Source organism: Mustelus asterias, chromosome 6 (genome assembly GCF_964213995.1).
Source record: "Mustelus asterias chromosome 6, sMusAst1.hap1.1, whole genome shotgun sequence".
Taxonomy (NCBI): Eukaryota; Metazoa; Chordata; class Chondrichthyes; order Carcharhiniformes; family Triakidae; genus Mustelus; species Mustelus asterias.
In genome coordinates, this window is record NC_135806.1 from 39,019,399 (window position 1) to 39,041,388 (window position 21,990).

The window sequence follows — 21,990 nt, forward strand, 5'->3', positions numbered from 1 at the left end:
GAAGATCGCCTATCACTGTACTGAAGCCGACCATGTAGAAACAGGGTGTGGGCTAACGACCAGAACCAGTCCCCAACCTTTAAAGTCATGCTCCAAGAATGGACGAGATTGAGGGAGATGGACCCTGATTCTTTTTCTTCAGAGCTGAACCTAAACCTGGGCATTCCCAGCTATGGATTCAATAAAGGGAGTGGATTATTTACATTATTTACACTGATCGGAAGAAATGTGCAAGGCGAAATTTCAGTTTATCGTTTGAAGTTGCAATTATCTCTTGAAGTAATTCCAGTCATTTTGAATATACGTGATGATTTTCTGAGATGTCGTATATCTTCCCTTCATTCCTAATGTGCTGCAAAATGTGGCCTCACACTTGAGGAAGTATGTTCCACTACCAGTATGAGGGGCGGGGAGGGGAGAGGAGGGGGGGGGGGGGGGGGAGGGTGGTGGTGGTGGGGGGGGGGGGGGTGGGTGGCATAAAGCCAGCTTCTGCTTCCACCACAATGATACCAGCCGCTGTGATGGGGGGTGCTGGGGGTTAGTACTTGGCTCCCTGTCTGCCTGTGGGCCAATTGAGGCCTTTAACCAGGCAATTAATTCCCACTCTTAAGCGCCTTGTCCTGCTATTACCATGCAGCAGTCATGTTGGGGTCATGTTAGGGTCTACTGCTGTCATGTTAAGCTCCTGGCAAATCGATCGACAGGTTGCAGCCTCGCACGACAAGCCCGGTGATAGTTGGCCTCTCAGATTGGTTTCCAAGACAATGGCAGAGAAAGTATTTGCATCCTGTGTGGAGCTGAGAGGGAGGCACTGAGGTGTACATGACTGTTTGGACACGCTCAGAAAAATGTTAAAAATAGCATCAGGGACACATGGGCCCTTGGTAAGATCTGTAAGCATCACATGGCCCTGTTAACTGGAGGCAATCACACTCCCCAATCCTTCCCTTACACCCCCACTCTCTATACCAGAGGCAGCCCTTGCTCCAGCCCAGCCCCAAGTCCAGCTGGATTTGTGTAAACGTTAGGCAGCTGTACATTTCACATTGCTCAGTGAGTCAGTGAACAGCCCTCCCTTTATATTTAAACCAGCTCCATTCTCTGAGACAAGTGTTAGTACAAGTGGGTGACTGCACAGTTACTGACCCAACGCTTCCACTGCACGAGAATGAAACTATCCTCAGCTTTTGCTCTACTCTCACCGTTCTTGTTCTCTACAGTGGGTAAGTTCCTCTTAAGACTTTCCTTCTCACGCTCATATTTATTCATTACCATTTTGTTTCTGAGTTCAATAAGAACTGGAGTCAACACGTTCAGTTGGTGCTTTATATCATCTGATCAGCAATTGATTAAGACTTGAAGTGTCAGTGAGGGATTAACTGTTCTGGTTGCTTTCGATCTCAGCTTCATCAACACGTGTTGTTTTTAAAATGTATCTGCGATGCTGCTACACTTGTTCACAGAACATTTCATTTCCCACTGTTGATTGGTGAAGAGTCTGACTCCCAGCTTTGAATGGTGACTGGCTCTAACTGAGCTGAGTGTTGTGAATGGTCTTCATCCTTCTGAACCACCTGTAGCCCATGCCAAGAAGGGGTGTCACCCCGGTATGTTTAGTAAAAAATTCTCAACAGCATAATGAAATGGATTCACACCCTCCCCATATTCATTGTGTATGCTCCAAATGAGGCCAGTTCCAACAAGCAGGCTTGCAGTAGTGTAAGTACTTCTTAGCTGCACTGTTAATGAATTCTAATTTGGGATGTTCTCGGTAGATATTGAAGGAAGAGACTGATGACCCTTCCTTCAACTCCCTAAAATATATCAATGCCGAGAAATTTGGCCATGCTTTGTTTTTCAGGCCTCTTAACCTTCCCGGGTGGGAAGAGTATCGTCATTACAGGCCAGAAGTGCGCCTCCCACCATATTGGTGTAAAGGAGGTGTGGTTGCGTCAGGAATATGAGCCTTGATTCTGCTAATAATGGAACTTGTTATTTAAATTAGGGCCCTGTGTAATTTGTAAGGTCCGTGTTCAATATTTTTATTCTCCAGCACATTGCTCACAACACTTTGAACTTAACGCAATGTGGCACTAATCAGCAGGACGGCCCTGATATGTGGCTGAATGCAAAAATACTCCAGAAACCCACGTTACAAGAATGTGGGCAGCTTAGCTGCCAGATAGAAATCACCCCCCCCCCCTCACCGACCACTGTTAGTGACCAACCCCCCCACCCCCCTCCACCAACCACTGCTAGAGACCACCCCACCAATTCCCCCCTCCACCGATCACTGCTAATGATCATCCCCCCTCCAATGACCACTGTTACCATTACCCCCCAGATCCGGCCACTGCCAGCCACCACCCCCCGGCCACTGACCACTGCCAGCCACCACCTCTCTCATCACACACCCCCCCTGCACTGACCACTGCTAGCCACACCCCCCGCACTCCCTCTCCAATGACCACTGCTAGCCACCCCCCTCCACTGACCACTGTTACCATCATCCCCCTGATCCAGCCACTGCCAGCCACCTGCCCTCCCTCCATCGACCACTGTCAGCCACCACCCCCCTCCACCCCTCGCCCCAAATTGCCAATTGCCCCAATCCACACCCCAAGGCCCAGTCGCCCAGCCTTTCGCATTCAGATGCAGGGGCAACGGATCCGGCAGCAACTTGATCTTCATGAATGATTCTGTTTCCACTGAAATGTGGCCTGAAGATCAATATCAGGCTCTTCAGCATTCAAGCTCAGGGCCTGTAACCTGTGCATGGAATTCTCGAACAAACATCAGGATGATAATGAGCTGAAAGCGGGTCACTGACCTTCAACACGAACAATGCTTAACCTGAGAGGGGAGTGCTCCTTCATTACAGAGCTAGCGTTCTCTGTGTGATTCCATGCTACAAGCTCTGTTCATCCTCTACAGATTTTCTACTGTTCAAAGGCAGAAACAGGATGGTGACTTTGAAGCCTTTGAAAGAAAAGCCTTGCTGTTCAATATTATTAATCGTTGATCTTGTTCTCTTACCTTTCCATTTACTTCACCTTCAGAGGATGTTAAACATCCATCTTTTCACCTTTTCCTAAATTGTGTTTCTTTTCCTGACTTTTCTTTTGCTCTGAGAACTTTGATTCATATTTACTCCATTATTTCCCTCCTTATCATTTCTCCCTCTTTTCTTTTCAAGCTTACTGATTTTCATGGATTTATTTTTAAAGTTTTCTTCTGTAGTTTTTGATCTTGTTTCCTCCCCAATGATCAGCAATAGTCACCACTTGCACGGTCACCACAGACTGCACAGCACCAGAGTAAGGTCACAGTCCAAAGGTTGTGTAATTGGCATCATAAGTGTATCCCTGTTTTAGTGCACAGACAGCAGTGCTCAATTTATAATCACCTGTTTTGGTTGACAGGATCTCCATTTATTGCTGTCGTGTGAAATAGTGCATTTAAGTAATCATAAGAACATAAGAAATAGGAGCAGGAGTAGGCCATCTAGCCCCTCGAGCCTGCCCCGCCATTCAATAAGATCATGGCTGATCTGACGTGGATCAGTACCACTTACCCGCCTGATCCCCATAACCCTTAATTCCCTTACCGATCAGGAATCCATCCATCCGCGCTTTAAACATATTCAGCGAGGTAGCCTCCACCACCTCAGTGGGCAGAGAATTCCAGAGATTCACCACCCTCTGGGAGAAGTTCCTCCTCAACTCTGTCTTAAACCGACCCCCCTTTATTTTGAGGCTGTGTCCTCTAGTTTTAACTTCCTTACTAACTGGAAAGAATCTCTCCGCCTCCACCCTATCCAGCCCCCGCATTATCTTATAAGTCTCCATAAGATCCCCCCTCATCCTTCTAAACTCCAACGAGTACAAACCCAATCTCCTCAGCCTCTCCTCATAATCCAAACCCCTCATCTCCGGTATCAACCTGGTGAACCTTCTCTGCACTCCCTCCAATGCCAATATATCCCTCCTCATATAAGAGGACCAATACTGCACACAGTATTCCAGCTGCGGCCTCACCAATGCCCTGTACAGGTGCATCAAGACATCCCTGCTTTTATATTCTATCCCCCTCGCGATATAGGCCAACATCCCATTTGCCTTCTTGATCACCTGTTGTACCTTGGTGATAGCTCTCTGTAATCTCTGAGTTATAACATGTGTCCAGAGGGGCAATTTTTTCACACAGAGGGTGGTGAGTGTCTGGAACAAGCTGCCAGATGTAGTACTAGAGGCAGGTACAATTTTATCTTTTAAAAAGCATTTAGACAGTTACATGGGCACGATGGGTATAGAGGGATATGGGCCAAATGCGGGCAATTGGGATTAGTTTAGGGGTTTTAAAAAAAAAGGGCGGCATGGACAAGTTGGGCCAAAGGGCCTGTTTCCATGCTGTAAACCTGTGTGACTCTATGACTCGATGTGTGTCTTGAAGTCTTGAAGTCCTATTCCAGAGACTTGTAGCTTCATCAGGTTGACACCTCATTTTTTAGGCATGCCTGGTGTTCCTTCTGGAATGCACTCCTGTAGTCTCAATGGAGAGGACAGGAGTGCATTCCAGGAGGAACACCAGCTTGCCTAAAAATGAGGTGTCAACCTGGTGAAGATACAACCCATGACTATTTGAGTGCCAAACAGCTTAAGTATCAAGTGATAGAGATAATAAATTCCACAACCAACGGATCAGATCTAAGCTCTGCAGTCCTGCCACATCCAGTCATGAATGGTGGTGGACAATTAAACCAATCACAGGAGGAGGAGGCTCCACAAATATCCCTATCCTCAATAATGGAGGAGCCCAGCACATCAGTGCAAAAGATAAGGTTGAAGCATTTGCTATAATCTTCATGGAATCATAGAATCTCTACAGTGCAGAAGGAGGCCATTCGGCCCATTGAGTCTGCACCGACCACAATCCTACCCAGCCCCTACCCCCATAACCGCACATATTTATCCTGCTAGTCCCCCTGACACTAAGGGGCAATTTAGCATGGCCAATCAAACTGACCTACACATCTTTGGAGTGTGGGAGGAAACCGGGGCACCCAGAGGAAACCAACGCAGACATGGGGAGACCATAAGATATAGGAGCAGAATTAGGCCACTCGGCCCATCGAGTCTGCTCCATTCAATCATGACTGATATTTTTCTCATCCCCATTCTCCTGCCTTTTCCCCATAACCCCTGATCCCTTTATTAATCAAGAACCTATCTCTCTCTGTCTTAAAGACACTCAAATACCTGGCCTCCACAGCCTTTTGTGACAAAGAGTTCCACAGATTTACCACTCTCTGGCTGAAGAAATTCCTCCTCATCTCTGTTTTAAAGGATCATCCCTTTAGCCTGAGGTTGTGCCCTCTGGTTCTAGTTTTTCCTACTAATGGAAACATCCTCTCCACGTCCATTCTATACAGGCCTCGCAGTATCCTGTAAGTTTCAATAAGGTCACCCCTCATCCTTCTAAACTCCAATGAGTACAGACCCAGAATCCTCAACCGTTCCTCATACAACAGGCTCTTAATTCCAGGAATCATTCTTGTGAACCTCCTCTGGGCCCTTTCCAAGACCAGCACATCCTTCCTTAGATATGGGGCCCAAAACTGCTCACAATATTCCAAATGGGGTCTGACCAGAGCCTCAGAAGTACATCCCTGCTCTTGTATTCTAGCCCTCTCGACATCAACGCTAACATTGCATTTGCCTTCCTAACTGCCGACTGGAGCTGCACGTTAACCTTAAGAGAATCTTGAACAATGACTCCCAAATCCTTTTGTGTTTCTGATTTCCTAAGCATTTCCCATTTAGAAAATAGTCTATGTCCCCATTCCTCCTTCAAAAGTGCATAACCTCACTTTTTTCCACATTGTATTCCATCTGCCACTTCTTTGCCCACTCTCCTAACCTGTCCAAGTCCTTCTGCAGCCCCCCTGCCTCCTCAATACTACCTTTCCCTCTACATATCTTTGTATCATCTGCAAACTTAGCAACAGTGCCTTCGGTTCCTTCCTCCAAATCGTTAATGTATATTGTGAAAATTTGTGGTCCCAGCACCGACCCCAAGGCACACCACTAGTCACCGGCTGCCATCCTGAAAAAAAACCTTTATCCCCACTCTCTTCTGCCAGTCAGCCAATCCTGTATCCATGCCAGGATCTTACCCTTAACACCATGGGATCTTAATTTATTTAACAGCCTCCTGTGCGGCATCTTGTCAAAGGCCTTTTGGAAATCTAAATAAATCACGTCCATTGGTTCTCCTTTATCTAACTTCCTTGTTACCTCCTCAAAGTACTCTACCAGATTTGTCAGACATGATCTCCCCTTGACAAAGCCGTGCTGACACAGTCCTATTTTATCATGCACTTCCAAGTACTCTGCGATCTCATCTTTAATAATGGATTCTAAAATCTTGGCAATGACCGAAGTCAGGCTAACCGGCCTATAATTTCCCGTCTGCTGCCTCCCTCCCTTCCTGAACAGCGGTTTTACATTAGCTACTTTCCAGTCCTCTGGGACCCTCCCAGCCTCCAGTGATTCCTGAAAGATCACCATCAATGTCTCCATAATTTCCTCAGCTATCTCTTTTAGAATCCTGAGGTGTAGCCCATCTGGTCCAGGTGATTTATCCACCTTCAGACCTTGAACGTGCAGACTCCACACAGACAGTGACCCAAGCCGGGATTTGGCGCTGTGAGGCAGCAGTGCTAACCACTGTGCCACCATGCTGCCCCACTTCAGCTAGAAGTGTCGTGTGGATGACCCATCCTGGTCTCCTCCAGTGTCCCCAATCATCACAGATGCCAGAGTTCATCCAACTTGATTAACTCTGATATTATGGGCAGCACGGTGGCACAGTAGTTAGTACTGCTGTCTCACAGTGCCAGAGACCCAGGTTCAATTCTGGCCTTAGATGGTAACTGTCTATGTGGAGTTTGCATTTTCTCCCCGTATCTGTGTGCGTTTCCTCCAGGTGCTCCGGTTTTCTCCCACAGCCCAAAGATGTGCAGGTTAGGTTGATTGACCATCTATATTGCTCTTTAACGTCAGTGGGATTAGCAGGAGAAGTACTTGGGGTTATGGGAATAGGATCTGGGTGGGATTGTTGTCGGTGCGGACTTGATGGACCAAATGGCCTCCTTCTGCACTGTAGGGTGATTCAAGAAACGGTTGGAGGCACTGGATATTGCAAAATCTATGAGCCCTGACAATATTCCGGCAATAGTCCTGAAGACTCCAGAACTTGCCGCACTCCTAGCCAAGCTGTTCCAGTACAGCTACAACACTGGCGTCTACCCAGCAATGAGGGTATTGCCCAGGTATGTTCTGTTCTCAAGAAACAGGGCAAATCCAACCCGCCAATTACTGCCCAATCAGTCCACTCTTGATCATCAATAAAGTGATGGAAGGGGTCATCAACAATGCAACTGAGCGGCACTTACTCAGCAATAACCTATTCGGTGACGCCCAGTTTGGGTTCTGTCAGGGTCGCTCAGCTCCTGACCTCATTACAGCTTCGATTCAAACAAAAAGAGCTGAATTTCAGAGGTGAGGTGAGAGTGATAGCCCTTGACATCAAGGCAGCATTCGACTGAGTGTGGCATCAAGGAGCCCTAGCAAAACTGGAATCAATGGATATCAGGGGCAAACTCTCTGCTGATTGGAGTCATACCTGGTATATAGGAAGATGGTTGTGGTTGTTGAGGGTCAATCATCTCAGCTCAAGGACATCTCTGCAGGAGTTCCTCATGACAGTGTCCTAGGCACAGCCAGCTCCAGCTTCTTCACCAATGGCCTTTCTTCCATCATAAGATAGAAGTGAAGATGTTCGCTGATGATTACACAATGTTCAGTACCATTTGTGACTCCTCAGATACTGAAGCAACCCATGTCCAAAGGCAACAAGATATAGAGGCCAATATTAACCCGCATTTCCTCCTGTGGACGCAAAGGTGAGTATAGCCTCCGGGGCAGAGGGACATGGCCAGGCAGTGGCCCTGGCAATGCCCCTTGCCACTGACCCCTAGCACAGGTTGGTTTGTGGCACAGTACCAGTCTGGTGTGCCAACCTATGTCAGGGGGCAGTGCCAAGGTCTGGCCCTATGGAGAGCCTCATGTACGGTGACTCATTTATTTTTATGCCAGTGAAGGGGAGAAGGGTTGGAAGAGAGATGCTGGTGATGGGGGGATGGGCAGGGCGGAGATGCTGGTGATGAGGGGGTGGGGAGAGTGGAGATGCTGGCGATGACAGTTTTGAGGGGGGGGGGCGGTGGAGTGAGCCATGGTGGGAGGGTGAGTACGTTATTTCTTGGTCTGACGGGGGCATTTTGACCTCAGTGGAACTAGCTTTACCAGCATTGAGGCCCTGCTCCTCAAAATGATGCGTGAAAACAGTTGCCTCCCTTCTGCACCACCCAGCTCCCCCTCCCCCCCTCGCCCACCCACCCTGTGCTACCGTGCCGCCCTGGTAGCACGGTAGCATTTTCTAAATGGTAAGTAACATTCATGCCACGCAAGTGCCAGGCAATGACAATCTGCAACAATAGGGAATCTACTATCGCCTCTCGACATTTAATGGCATTACCATCATTGAATCTCCCACGCTTAATACTTGGGGTTGCCATTGACCAGAAACTGAATGGGACTAGCCATATAAATACTGTGGCTACCAGACCAGGTTAGAGGTTGGGAATCCTGTGGCGAGTAACTCATTTCCTGACCTCGCAAAGTCTATCCACCAACTACAAGGACAAGTCAGGAGTGTGATGGAAAACTCTCCACTTGCCTGGATGGGTGCAGCTCTAACAACACTCAAGAAGCTTGACACCATCCACGACAAAGCAGCCTTGCTTGATTAGCACCACATCCACAAACATCCACTCCCTCTACCAGGAATACATAATGGCATCAGTGTGTACCATCTATAAGATACACTGCAGGAACTCACCAAAGCTCCCAAAGCAGCACCTTCCAAACCCACGACCACTACCATCTAGAATGACAAGAGAAGCAGATACCTGGGAATACCATCACCTGGAAGTTCCCCTCCAAGCCACTCACCAACAACTGTCCTGGTCCCTCCATGCGGATGCTATAGTTAAGAAAGCCCACCAATGCCTTTACTTTCTCAGGAGAGTGAGGAAATTTGGCATGTCCACTACAACTCTCACCAACTTCTACAGATGCAACATAGGAAACATTCTTTCTGGTTATATCACAGCTTGGTATGGCTCCTGCTCTGTCTAAGACCGCAAGAAGTTATAAAGGGTCTTGAATTAAGCCCAGTCCATCACTCAAACCAGCCTCCCATCCACTGACACTGTCTACACTTCCCACTGCCTCGGAAAAGCAGCCAGCATAATCAAGGATCCCACGCACCCTGGACATACTCTCTTCCACCTTCTTCCATCGGGGAAAAGATACAAAAGTCTGAAATCACGTACCAACTGACTCAAAAACAGCTTCTTCCCTGCTGCCATCAGACTTTTGAATGGACCTACCTGTAAGTTTTAGGGCAAATCCTCCATGATTAAAGAACCCAGGGAGAAGGAAAATGGCCGGCTGGCTGTCAGGAACTTTACAGCCACATGAATATGCAAGAGGCTGGGAATAACGAGAAGGTCGAGACAGGGATGATCTAATCAACAGGAAACAAAGGAGAAACCATGGCCAGCAGACGAGGAGTAAATAGCCCAGCAGCAAGACAATGAGAACAGAGATCAGTCCATCCACGGACAACATTAAGACCCATCTCGCTGATGGGATACCAATCAGCCTGATTCAGAAAACATTTAAAAGACATTAAAATATCGATTAAGGGCGGCCCCGACAGTTCCGGCCCTTTGTTCCAGTCGATCGAAACTACCAGTGATCAGAAACTGTTTTATGTGAGAGAATCACCGGTGAGGTTTCAAAAAGGGACAAGCAAGCTCTCACTCACTCTCTCTCTCTCTCGCTCCCGATGTGTGCTCTCTTAGCTCTTCGCCTCTTCCTCATGGCACTTGGCTCTTCAGCTCTCGCACCACGTGTCCCCGCTCCTGCCCGCCAGCTGGACTCGCATCAAGACAAGTAAAACCGCTCTCAAAGTTGTAAGCACCTCCGCCGGCTGAAGTTCCCGATATAAGGTAGAGGACGAGGGTTGAAAGAGGGTGGTGTTTAGTGAAGTTAAGTGTGATAAGACTGTGTAAAAGTAAGAGTTTACGTTGTGCCGATAGTGTTTCCTCCCATAGAAAATAGTTTAAAGTATAAGCTTTATTATTGTATGGTGTGGTGTTGGGAAGGTTGATTTGCTGTTTGAATAAATTAGTGTAACTTTGAAACCCGTTTGGAGCTCGTCTTGCTTTTCTGTTCTCTCATCCGTGTACTCTGGCGGGGTCACAATTTCAAGGGCTCTCACTGTAATTCCGGAGTCTAGAACCAAGGGTGTTCTGAACGCCTCGAAAACGCTCACTCGGGAGAAACGACTGGTCAGGGATAAACAGTGCAGTTTCCCTCTTTCTCTCTCTCGTGGAAACTACCTGAGTGAGGTGGTTACAGGGTGGCTGTTTGCTCCACAGAGAGAGAATCACCCAGGCGTTGGTGGTGGTCAGGATACCTGGTGTGGAATAAGGTCCAGGTCACTGGTTAGGTATCAACAGTGAGCCTGGCCCAGCACTCTCTCCAGCGGAAGCTGCCCCAGTGCGGCGTTCCTCGGCTTTGAAGTTTCAGAGCCCGCTGGAAAGAGACCCCATCGGTATTGCTGCACACCGATACCAGCCTGTGCGTGGAGTAAAGGAAACAGACCCGCTACATACCTCGCATTAAGTTGATCTTTCTCTACACCCTAGCTATGACTGTAACACTACATTCTGCAGTCTCTCCTTTCCTTCTCCATGTACTGTCTGGTTTGTCTATATAGTGCGCAAGAAACAATACTTTTCACTGCATACTAATATACGTGACAATAATAAATCAAATCAAAATCAGATTAGGAAATATATCGCCTTTCCTTCACTGTCACTGGGTCAAAATTTGGAATTCCTTCCCTAACATTGTGGGTGTACCTACACCACAGGGACTACAGCGGTTCAAGAAGGCAGCTTGCCATCACCCTCCCAAGGACAATTAGGGATGGGCAATAAACACTGCCTACCCTGAGACGCCCGCCTCCCTTGAATGAATAAAAGAAAAACTCTGGGCACAAACGAGCAGGTAGGGAATAAAGGGGAAAAGGGGATTCAATCCACTAGCTGCTCTCTCTATATGAAAGCAGTTGCTCAGAGAGTAACAAAGAGATGAAGCTGCCGCCTGGCCAGACAGTAAACAAGAAAAAATAACAAAATGTTGGGTTAAAATTAATTCTTATTCAAGCGATCAGTGTAAAAGTGAAAGACAGATTAAATATGTTGTTTGGAATATTTTATCATATTATTGTTCAGATACAGCTAAAGATGAAAATGTGTTGTGTTTATGAGTGATGATATTAACCAGTGCAGTAACTATTTCTCTTCGCGCTATTTTGATCATTACAGTTGCAAACACTGACAGAGGAATGGAGGTAGGAAGTGTATATTTCACCTTCAAATTTAAAGCATTTATGTTTTAGTATGTATATATGTTTATTCTGAATAGATTTTATGCACACACATCTAAAAAAATAAGATTCCAGGGTGGCACATTGCTTAGCGATCTGCCTCACAGCGCCAGGAACCCAGCTTCAACAAAGTTTATTTAAGAATATAGTTGACATGTATGGTAAAAATATTAGCAATAACTTCCATCAATTACAAACAACACAAAAACAACCACGATAATGTATAAACCCTTAACGAATATAGGAGCTGTCCCAATCAAACCAATCCCATGAAGAAGACCCTTCAAACAGGTTGAATACAGCATAGACTAATGCTCACATGATACTGGAATTGAGTCCTTTGGATGAAGTTTTCAGTTCTCTGGATAGACTCAGAACAGTTTAAAGTCAGAACAGCTTCCCAAAATACCAGGGACTCTCGGCAAGCCGCCAACAGCAGATTCCTCCCTTCAGATAGGCTAAACCTTGCTTTCAGATAGCCAGCAGAATTTCCAAAACCAGGGAGCTAGAGAGAGAGTGACAGCTTCTTCCAGCCTAATGTCCCTTCTAAAACCCAACTAAACAGCAGCTCAAACTCAAAATGAAACCTTACACTCACTCGAAAGGAAAAAAGAAGCTGTCCAAAAACACGACTACACCGTCCTCTTCATAATGCAAGATCAATGTAGAGTTAAAATAAACAAACCCATTTAAGCTATTGAAGTAGCAATAAAAGGACATCTCCAGACAAGCCAGTGCCAAAATGACATTAGCCACGGCTGTGAGCTGAGAAACACTGAAGCTGTGAGAGCCATGATGTGGAGATGCCGGCGTTGGACTGGGGTAAACACAGTAAGAAGTTTAACAACACCAGGTTAAAGTCCAACAGGTTTATTTGGTAGCAAATTGTGTGGCTTTTGCTACCAAATAAACCTGTTGGACTTTAACCTGGTGTTGTTAAACTTCTTGCTGTGAGAGCTGCAGAGATCATGATTTTAAAACAACCTTCTTAAAGGTACATTAACGTCACACCGCTTTAGAACATTTGTGTTTCATCCTCAATTGTATGTTTCTGATTTTCATTCTCCATTTGAGATTGCTCCTATCTCCTTCTCCATTTTGTGATGCCTATGCTTCTCTCTCTAGCTTGTAGTGCTAATGTTTCAGTATCTAATTCTGGAGCAATTACATTTCACTATCAATACTGGAACACCCCTTTTTACTGTCCATTGGTGAATGATTTAGCTTCAGAGTATTCAATAGTCACAACTGGTTCCATTTGATGTTGCAGCCAAACTGTGGACGATCAAGCCAGGTGTATGAAATATGTACCATCCAATACGATCCAGTCTGTGGAACTGATGGAATTACTTATAGCAACAAATGCATCTTGTGTGAAGCCAGAAGGTACGACCTTATTCTTTATACTCTTCCAGCAAAAATAGAAACTTGATGCCCTTGAATGTTTTAGATTTTGTAAAATGGGGGCATCCCATTGGAGGATAAGCTGACAAAATATTTATTTTTTGTGTCTGTTAAAAAACAAAGTTTAGAAGATTGTTACATGTTGGGAATGTCTCCTTAATTAAAGATGATCATGTAACCTACTCTGAACTCTGCCCGACAACCAGTCTTGGTGGCTTGGTTGCTTTGGGGACAAGAGATGCTGAGAAAGCGCAAGAATAGCAGGAGAATCCAGACTGACGGTGCAAGACTATTAGTCCTCAAGTTTCAAAGGGTGGTGTTTGGAATATCAGATTTTGTAGATGGTTATACTTTAAACTGCCTGTTTAATTCCAAGACAGAATGGTGTTGGGGGTCTAGAGAATAGCTAATCACCATTTCTAATTGGATACAAGGGTCATGTGATATACATTATCATGGAGATGGATTTGAGAAGGGAAGAAATCCATTGTAGTATTAGGGTTTCCTAAAGTCTCACTGAACATCACAGACAGAAGTCAAAGTGCAAGAATCTGAGAGAGAGAACAGGAAAATGCAGGCAGCCAGTGAAGCCACACAAAGCAGAGAAAATGCTGAGGCTAATTTTCATCACAAAGAATGCTGGTGGAAGCTGGTGCTCAGATTGAAGAGATTGGGTTTGAGAGGATTAAGTGGAGTTTGAGAGATCCAGTTATCTTGGTGTGGTGAACCATAGATGGTTACCACAATGGGTACTTGTACATATGTTACTCTTGTTACTGTTGGGGTTAGGGTTGGGGTGTTCTACCTGTTGGTATTGTTCTGTGGTACACTCCGGTTGGCTCCACCTTCCTATAGGAGTATAAAGGTCACTGCACTTCCTAGTGACCCTTTAGTCTGGGATTGTATTGTTAAGCAGTATGCTCTATTCTTGTTGCTAATAAAAGCCTTTATTTCCCGGGTACGATCCAGCCTCCCGAGTGAATTAATTGCGCATCACTTGGGTTAGAGATCAGGAATCCCCAGTGTAACCCTCACAATGAAAGTCAGTTCTGGGATTCGAAGTTCCCTTGCTGGGAAAGGGAAAGAAGAGAAGATAGCTATTAGGAGTGAAAAATAGCTGTGGACAAGTTCCGAGAGAATGCAGTGTGCACTTAAAGAACAGAGTACAGTGGAGCAATGGAGTGAGATTGTCACATGAGGAAACTTTTCTGTAATTCAGAGTACATATGCCTAAAATATAATGTTTAGTCAATGTTGATTTTTGTGTTGGAATCTCATTGTGCTTCAGTCAGTCACTGGAAATTCAAATATCTTTTTAAAAGTTATTGGTCTCTACAGAAATTGCAACATTGCCATGATGCTGGATATATTACACTTGGGGACTCTTAGGGAGTTGGTGATGTAGTGGTATTCTCATTGAGAGAGTAATCCAAAAACCCAGAGTAATGTTCAGGGGACCTGGATTCAAATCCCACTGGGGCTAAATTGAAATTGAATTCAATCAATTAAAAAAAATCTGGAATTAGAAGTCTAATGATGTTCATGAAACCATTGTTATTGTAAAAACACTTTAGGAAAGGAAATCTGCCATCTCTGCCTGGCCTAGCGTCGCCTACACGTTACTCCAGACCCACAGCAACATGATTGACTCTTAATTGCCCTCTGAAATGGCCTGGTAAGCCAGTTACTTATATCAAACCACTAGAGAGTCAATAAGGATTGAAACCAGACAGATCAAACTACTTTGAACTAAGGAGCTGAGATAATAAGAGCAAACTCAGTTCTGTTGACTTTGCAAAGCCCTTCTTACTGATATCTGGGACTTATCAAAATTGGGAGAGCTACCCCACAGATTAGTCAAGCAACAGTCTGACATTGCCATACTCAGAATTATCCCTTACAGGAAATGTTCCCGATCCATCCCTGGATATTCTTTGTCCCATGGGTAGGTTGGGTCCAGCACAGGTGGTGGCACAGTGGTACACAGTCAAGAGGAAGTTGCTCTGGGAGTCCTCAACATTGACTCTGGATGGCATCAGGTCAAGCATAGGCAAGGAAACTTCCTGCTGAGATCAAGGACCTCCTTCCAACCCTCCCCACCCACCCTGTCCACTGGCCTATCCCCAGATACTTCAAATTTCCCCTACCCTACTCTCGCTGGATGTCTACCACCTACCTGGCCTCCATGTCCTAACACTTAACACCAGGCACATCACTGCAGTGCCTCTTCCAGCTGCTGGAAGGGCCTTGGAGAGCTGTTGGCCAACAACTCCACAAGGTGCCAACCAATGCTCATTCGAGCATAAAATGGCAGCGGGCCTGTTGGATCCCCACTGGATCTCCAGCTGGTGGGGATTGATCCCCCCATCTTCCTAAAAATTCAGCCCAGGGAGTCGGGAGGCCGTGCAAGAAGTTGAAAACAAGGGTGGAAATTGTACATTTTAGGCTGGTTGTGGAGCTAGTACAGGTCAATGAACAGAGGGTTGATGAATGAATGGGATAGTGCGATTTGGGAAATGGGCAACAGAGCATTGAAGGTGCTCAAATTTTCAGAGGATGGCAGATTAGAGCAGCCATTGGAATAGTGAAGTCTGGAAGTAACAAAATTATGAGTGAGGTTTCAGCAATAGGTTGACTTGGGCAGAGTAGATGGGTGATAATAAGGAGGGGGATTTAGAGGTTCTTGGTGATGCAGCTGAAATGGCATTCGAAGCTCATTTTGGGGTCAAAAAAGATGAGTTGTGAGTAGTTTGGTGCAATATCCAATAGTCAGAGAGGCAAATGGAATAACTAGGGAGTTGAGTTGGTGACGGGAGCCAGGATTTTGTCAATAGCATGCTGTTCATCATGCTGTAACTGTAACTGCACAACCCTCGTTTTCCATTTCCCATAATTTTCCAGTTAAAATTCAAATTTCTGGCGGCATGCACAGAAAACATGTGCAATTTAATTTAAAGCTTTTTGTTGGTTAAACCTGTCACCAGTTGACAGTGCTGCATCTACACTCAGCTAAAGAACCTCTTGGTCATCACAACTTACCTGCCCGATACCATTGTCATTAACACAAGATCTGAGAGGCTCAAAGATGTTTTTCAAAAATAAATTTCTCTTGTCACATTGGTTTCATGTTATTCATGAGTGTGTCATTTTATTTTGTTGAGATTAGCTGTGTCAGAGAGCTAAATGTACTGGCGTGTCACATGGTTGGCTAGCACTGAGGATTTAGGGACATTTCCTTTATTGTTTCTTCCACGATGTTGTGTTGTTTGGTTTATTGTTTATGGAATGTTCATGTTAATATACAATGTTGTATCCACCACTCTGGAGGATATGACTGAACCCATAGGCCCAGCTTACCCGCTCTTCAATCCATTGTAAAGGACATTGTCCCAGTTCATTCTTACTGGGGAGAATTAAGTCACCCCACATGCCAGGTTATCCATTCCTGTGGTATTTTACAGTAAGGAGTCTAACAACACCAGGTTAAAGTCCAACAGGTTTATTTGGTAGCAAATGCCACTAGCTTTCGGAGCGCTGCTCCTTCGTCAGATGGAGTGGAAATCTGCAGATTTTCACTCCATCTGACGAAGGAGCAGCGCTCCGAAAGCTAGTGGCGTTTGCTACCAAATAAACCTGTTGGACTTTCACCTGGTGTTGTTAGACTCCTTACTGTGTTTACCCCAGTCCAACGCCGGCATTTCCACATCATCTTTTACAGAGGCAGAGGAATGAAGAATATTTTTATTTAGGAAGGTGTGTTGACAGTATAGAGGAGAGGGAATCATTTAAATCTGGTGGGGAAATGAGCAAGAAGCTGTTTTAATGTAAAGTAGTCCTTTGTTGAGGAAAGTTAAGAATTTGCATTTACATGGCACTTCTAACTTCAATATAAGAAGGTTTTTCATAACCAATGGGTTATTTTAGATGTGTTGTCCTTGCTGTTATGTCAGCAAACTCAACAACCAAATAATATACAAGTTCCCCCAAACACCCCATTAAAAAACTGTTCTTGGGATGTGGGCGGGGCTACATTTATAGCCCGTTCCATCTTCCCCGGAGAAGGTTGTGGTGATGGATCCCCTCCTTCAGTGATTCTTTACAACTGGCTGTACACACAGTTTTACACATTACCTACAGCACAGAAAAGGCCCTTCATGTCTACAGGTCCATGCTGATGTTTCTGCTTGACATGAGCCTCCTCACAATGTACCTCACCTCGCACCACCAACATAGGATGGCATGAAAAATGAAGGAAATTGGGCAGGATGTAAAGTAGCATCCTGTACATACAACCCTTTATCTGTCCCAGTAATAAAGGTTAAAATAACCCCCACTGCGTTTGGTGGCCATTAGAGCACAGTAAAATAAGTGAGAGCTGCAGGAGTGTCCTACAACCTAGCAGCAAGGCTGTACTACAGGTAGATTCAACAACATTGTACACTGGCAATAACTCCCTTCATTCTAGACTGTGACTTTGCTGATGCTCTGCTGCTATTCCAGGGAAACCGGGATGAATATCCGGATCCAACAGAACGGAGAATGCGGGAGTAACAATAAAGGCAAATGAAGGCTTTCATCAAACCAGGATTCCTGCGATTCAGATTGACTTTGTTCTTTAAGAATCATTCAGCCTTTTGTGTGCAATTAATTAATCCATTTTAATAAGAACATAAGAACATAAGAAATAGGAGCAGGAGTAGGCCATCTAGCCCCTCGAGCCTGCCCCGCCATTCAATAAGATCATGGCTGATCTGACGTGGATCAGTACCACTTACCCGCCTGATCCCCATAACCCTAAATTCCCTTACCGATCAGGAATCCATCCATCCGCGCTTTAAACATATTCAGCGAGGTAGCCTCCACCACCTCAGTGGGCAGAGAATTCCAGAGATTCACCACCCTCTGGGAGAAGAAGTTCCTCCTCAACTCTGTCTTAAACCGACCCCCCTTTATTTTGAGGCTGTGTCCTCTAGTTTTAACTTCCTTACTAAGTGGAAAGAATCTCTCCGCCTCCACCCTATCCAGCCCCCGCATTATCTTATAAGTCTCCATAAGATCCCCCCTCATCCTTCTAAACTCCAACGAGTACAAACCCAATCTCCTCAGCCTCTCCTCATAATCCAAACCCCTCATCTCTGGTATCAACCTGGTGAACCTTCTCTGCACTCCCTCCAATGCCAATATATCCTTCCTCATATAAGGGGACCAATACTGCACACAGTATTCCAGCTGCGGCCTCACCAATGCCCTGTACAGGTGCATCAAGACATCCCTGCTTTTATATTCTATCCCCCTCGCGATATAGGCCAACATCCCATTTGCCTTCTTGATCACCTGTTGTACCTGCAGACTGGGCTTTTGCGTCTCATGCACAAGGACCCCTTGTGTAGTCACCATTGGTGATAAAATGTAGTCACCATTGGTGATAAAATTGATAAACAATGAAATAAACAGTGTCATTAAAGAACTCTGCTATATTGATGATATTACAATTTCAATTTTGAGACGGCATTTACCAGGAGCAAAGAAAATCCCATTGAAGAGGCATTTTTAAACTAAGCAATTTGAACATATCCTTAATGTCTCTCAAGATCAAAGACATTTACTGGTGAGGAAGGTGATCTTCACCCACCCAACTTCCCATATCCCATTTCAGAATTTAATTGATTCTTAAATTAAAGGTAAAGTCACCACTGCCCCAGATGACTATATGCCGCTCTCCTCTTAGAGGGGGAGAGCTGACTGGTGGTGATTCAACCTGAGGATCACTGCACCTCAGGCAAGGAACAGCGTTGAGAAAGCAAGCCTTTATGTATAACCTCAGCCGGCATGGGAATCAAGCCCATGGTGTTGGTCTCACTCTGCATCACTAACCAGCCATCCAGCCAACTGAGCTAATCCCCCCCCCCCACCCCCCCCCCAATTCTTAAGCTGCTCTATTCTGGTGTGATCTTTGTATGGTTATTACATTTTGATTTTACTACATAGCTATGCCTCTCTGGTCTCCTCTCACTCCTTGGTGTAATATTCTCGATTTACTTTCTGAGGTGTCAACTTGGTTCATTGGTGGCTTTTTTGTAGTTGGGTTAGGAAATTGTGGCTATAAGCCCCACACCAGAGAGCTGAGGACATAATCTCAGCAGATGCTGGAAAATGGGATTCAATGAGTGGCTAGTTTCTTTTTCTCTTTTTTGGCTGGCGCAGACAGGTTGGGCTGAATGGCCTCGTTCTACACCATAACTTGTCTATGGTTCTAGGTTGGCAGTCCTGTTAAGAGTACATTGTCAGAGGAGCCATGTTTTGGAAGAGATGTTGAACTGTTGTCTTTTTCCTCCAAGATTGGTATCATTTCCAAATGTCATTAATTTGCATTGAGTTTCTGAATCCAACTCAATGATGTAAGCTGGCAACGGAAGTGATCCCAACATTGAACCTTGACAATTCCGCTGAGTACTTCACTCCATCCCAACATAACTCCTTCAACAAGTTATCATTCATTTCTACTCTTCAGCCAATTCCTTACCTACTTTAACAAATTATCTTGAATCACCACAACACGGGTTTAACTATTAGCATTTCATGGGGAACTTCCCCAAATGCTTTTCAACAGTCCAGGTACATCATTGCATAACACTTATGCAGCATGGTGGCACAGGGAGGTCCAGTGGCACAGGGTGGCACAGTGGTTAGCACTGCTGCCTCACAGCGCCAGTGACCTGGGTTCAATTCATGGCTTGGGTCACTGTCAGTGCAGAGACTGCATGTTCTCCTGGTGTGTGTGTGGATTTCCTCTGGGTGCTCCGGTTTCCTCCCACATTCCGAAAGATGTAGTGGTTAGGTGCACTGGCCATGCTAAATTCTCCCTCAGTGTACCCGAACAGGCGCCAGAGTGTGACGACTAGGGGATTTTCACAGTAACTTCATTGCTGTGTTAATGTAAGCCCACTTGTGGCATTAATAAATAAACTTATATAGCATAGTTGAGATGTTAAGATGGCACTTTATGAGATCATAGAATCATAGAAACCTTACAGCACAGAAAGAGGCCATTCGGCCCATTGAGTCTGCACCGACCACAATCCCACCCAGGCCCCACTCCCACATCCCCCCACCCAATTTCTCCAACCTACGCATCTCAGGACACTAAGGGCAATTTTTAGCATGGCCAATCAACCTAACCCGCACATCTTTGGACTGTGGGAGGAAACCGGAGCACCCGGAGGAAACCCACGCAAACACGAGGAGAATGTGCAAACTCCACACAGACAGTGACCCAAGCCAGGAATCGAACCCAGATCCCTGGAGCTGTGAAGCAGCAGTGCTAACCACTGTGCTACCGTGCCGCCCTGCTGATGTAGGGAAATCAGCAGGATTTCTCCTCCTGAATTCATACGGACAGCTGTTAACTAACCAGTTGTCGATTTTGATAATTAATTCCAATCATGTGCATGGAATTGAGGTAAAACTCTTAACAATTAAATAGGATACGATGGGTTGCCCCAGTACCACCAAAACCCCAATCTTAAATGTGCCCCACTGTTTCTTTAAAGGAGCAGAACTGGTAAAAGAATTTAATCATAAACTCAACAAAACAAGAAGACTTATAAAGCTAAATCCTATTTTTTTCTGAGGTCTGGGGAATTCATCAATTCTTGCAATAACCCAAGTTATAGAAGGGGCAATTGGGTCTGTATTGCTTACATCACCACTTTCAAAATAAGAAAACCACATTAGCCTGGTTTCAGTCTATTGGCATCTTCCAGAGTCTAATGACTCCCGGATTTGAGTATCAAAGCCTCACAAAGCTCCCGACTAAAGACTCTCAGCTTACTAAGATAAATGTTGTTTACCCCGAGAGATTTATCTCTTCTGGGTCTTTAAGCCTCTCTTGTTCTTCCTTCTCATTTCTTTCAAAGCCATTCATTTTGCTTTGCTTAACTCTCTTTGGCGAGGACTTCAACAGATGCTAATCTGAGAATTTATTTGAATGCTATTTTCAAATGGTTTCATTTGTGCTCAATGTGTTCAAACTCTGTTGTTTCCTACCACACTCACTATCTGGATTGGATATAGTAAGAGACAGAGATGTGAGCCTGTTGCATCCTAAATGCTCTTCTCGATCTTGACTTGGGTGTGTAGGGGACAATTTCAAAATTTGTGGATGTCACAAAACTTGGTAGCATTGTGAACTGTGAGGAAATAGTGATGACCTTCAAGAGGATATAGGCTGGTTGAACGGGTGGACAGATGGCAGATGAAATCTAATGTGAAGTGATACATATTGATAGAAAGAATGAGGCGCGGCAATAAAACATAAAGGGAGAATAAGAATGTGGAATATATTTGTATAAACTGTTGAAATAACAGAGCAGGTTCAGAAAGTAGTTTGTTACAGTCAGGTGAGGAGGGGTTGGATAGCTCCCCTCTCTTCCTTTTCCTCATTTGACCACAACAGTTTTTTAATAATGGACGCACTTGCCAATACTGAGAGATTAACTCTTTATGGGCTATGTCCATAAAAACATAGACAGGTTATCTTGAGTTTTTTTTTAAAAGAGATTTTTAATTGTACTTAACCCAGTCTAAGCAAAGGATATGCTCTGCCTTTCACGTATACTTACACAAATTCAAAGTTCACACAAGCGAATAGATTACAGAGAGGGGAGGATGAATTATGTAACTTAGGGTCCAGTAAAATTAAAGTGATGTACAACTCTTGAAGGTTGGTGACTTTGATTTGGCTTCAGACTGAACTTGCTGGTTTGTTGCTTTCACCCCACTGCTTTCAGACTTGAGGTGGTTTAAAGCAGTAGATAGAATATTTATCTGTTCTTCTGGGGACATCAGCGCTGGTTTGAGATATTTTTACAATCTCCATCCATGGCAACTGGATAGTCAAAATCAGCAGACAGGGTTCAAAACGTGCAGGCTGAATGGAGGGAGGGAGAGTAGGGGATGCATTCCATGGTGGAGTGGGGGGATGTTACATGGAGAGGGTGA

At 45.1% G+C, this 21,990-nt stretch overlaps 1 protein-coding gene across 1 annotated transcript in view; it reads left to right on the plus strand.

Annotated features, from left to right (window-relative positions):
• The first annotated feature begins 1,133 nt into the window (after positions 1 to 1,133).
• Positions 1,134 to 21,990, plus strand: part of LOC144495281 (serine protease inhibitor Kazal-type 1-like) — a 50,879-nt gene continuing 30,022 nt past the window's right edge. The window contains exons 1-2 of the mRNA XM_078215353.1: positions 1,134 to 1,223; positions 11,525 to 11,550. Of these exons, the coding sequence (XP_078071479.1) occupies positions 1,169 to 1,223; positions 11,525 to 11,550 (81 nt within the window). The 5' untranslated portion in view covers positions 1,134 to 1,168. The remainder of the gene's footprint in view (positions 1,224 to 11,524; positions 11,551 to 21,990) is intronic.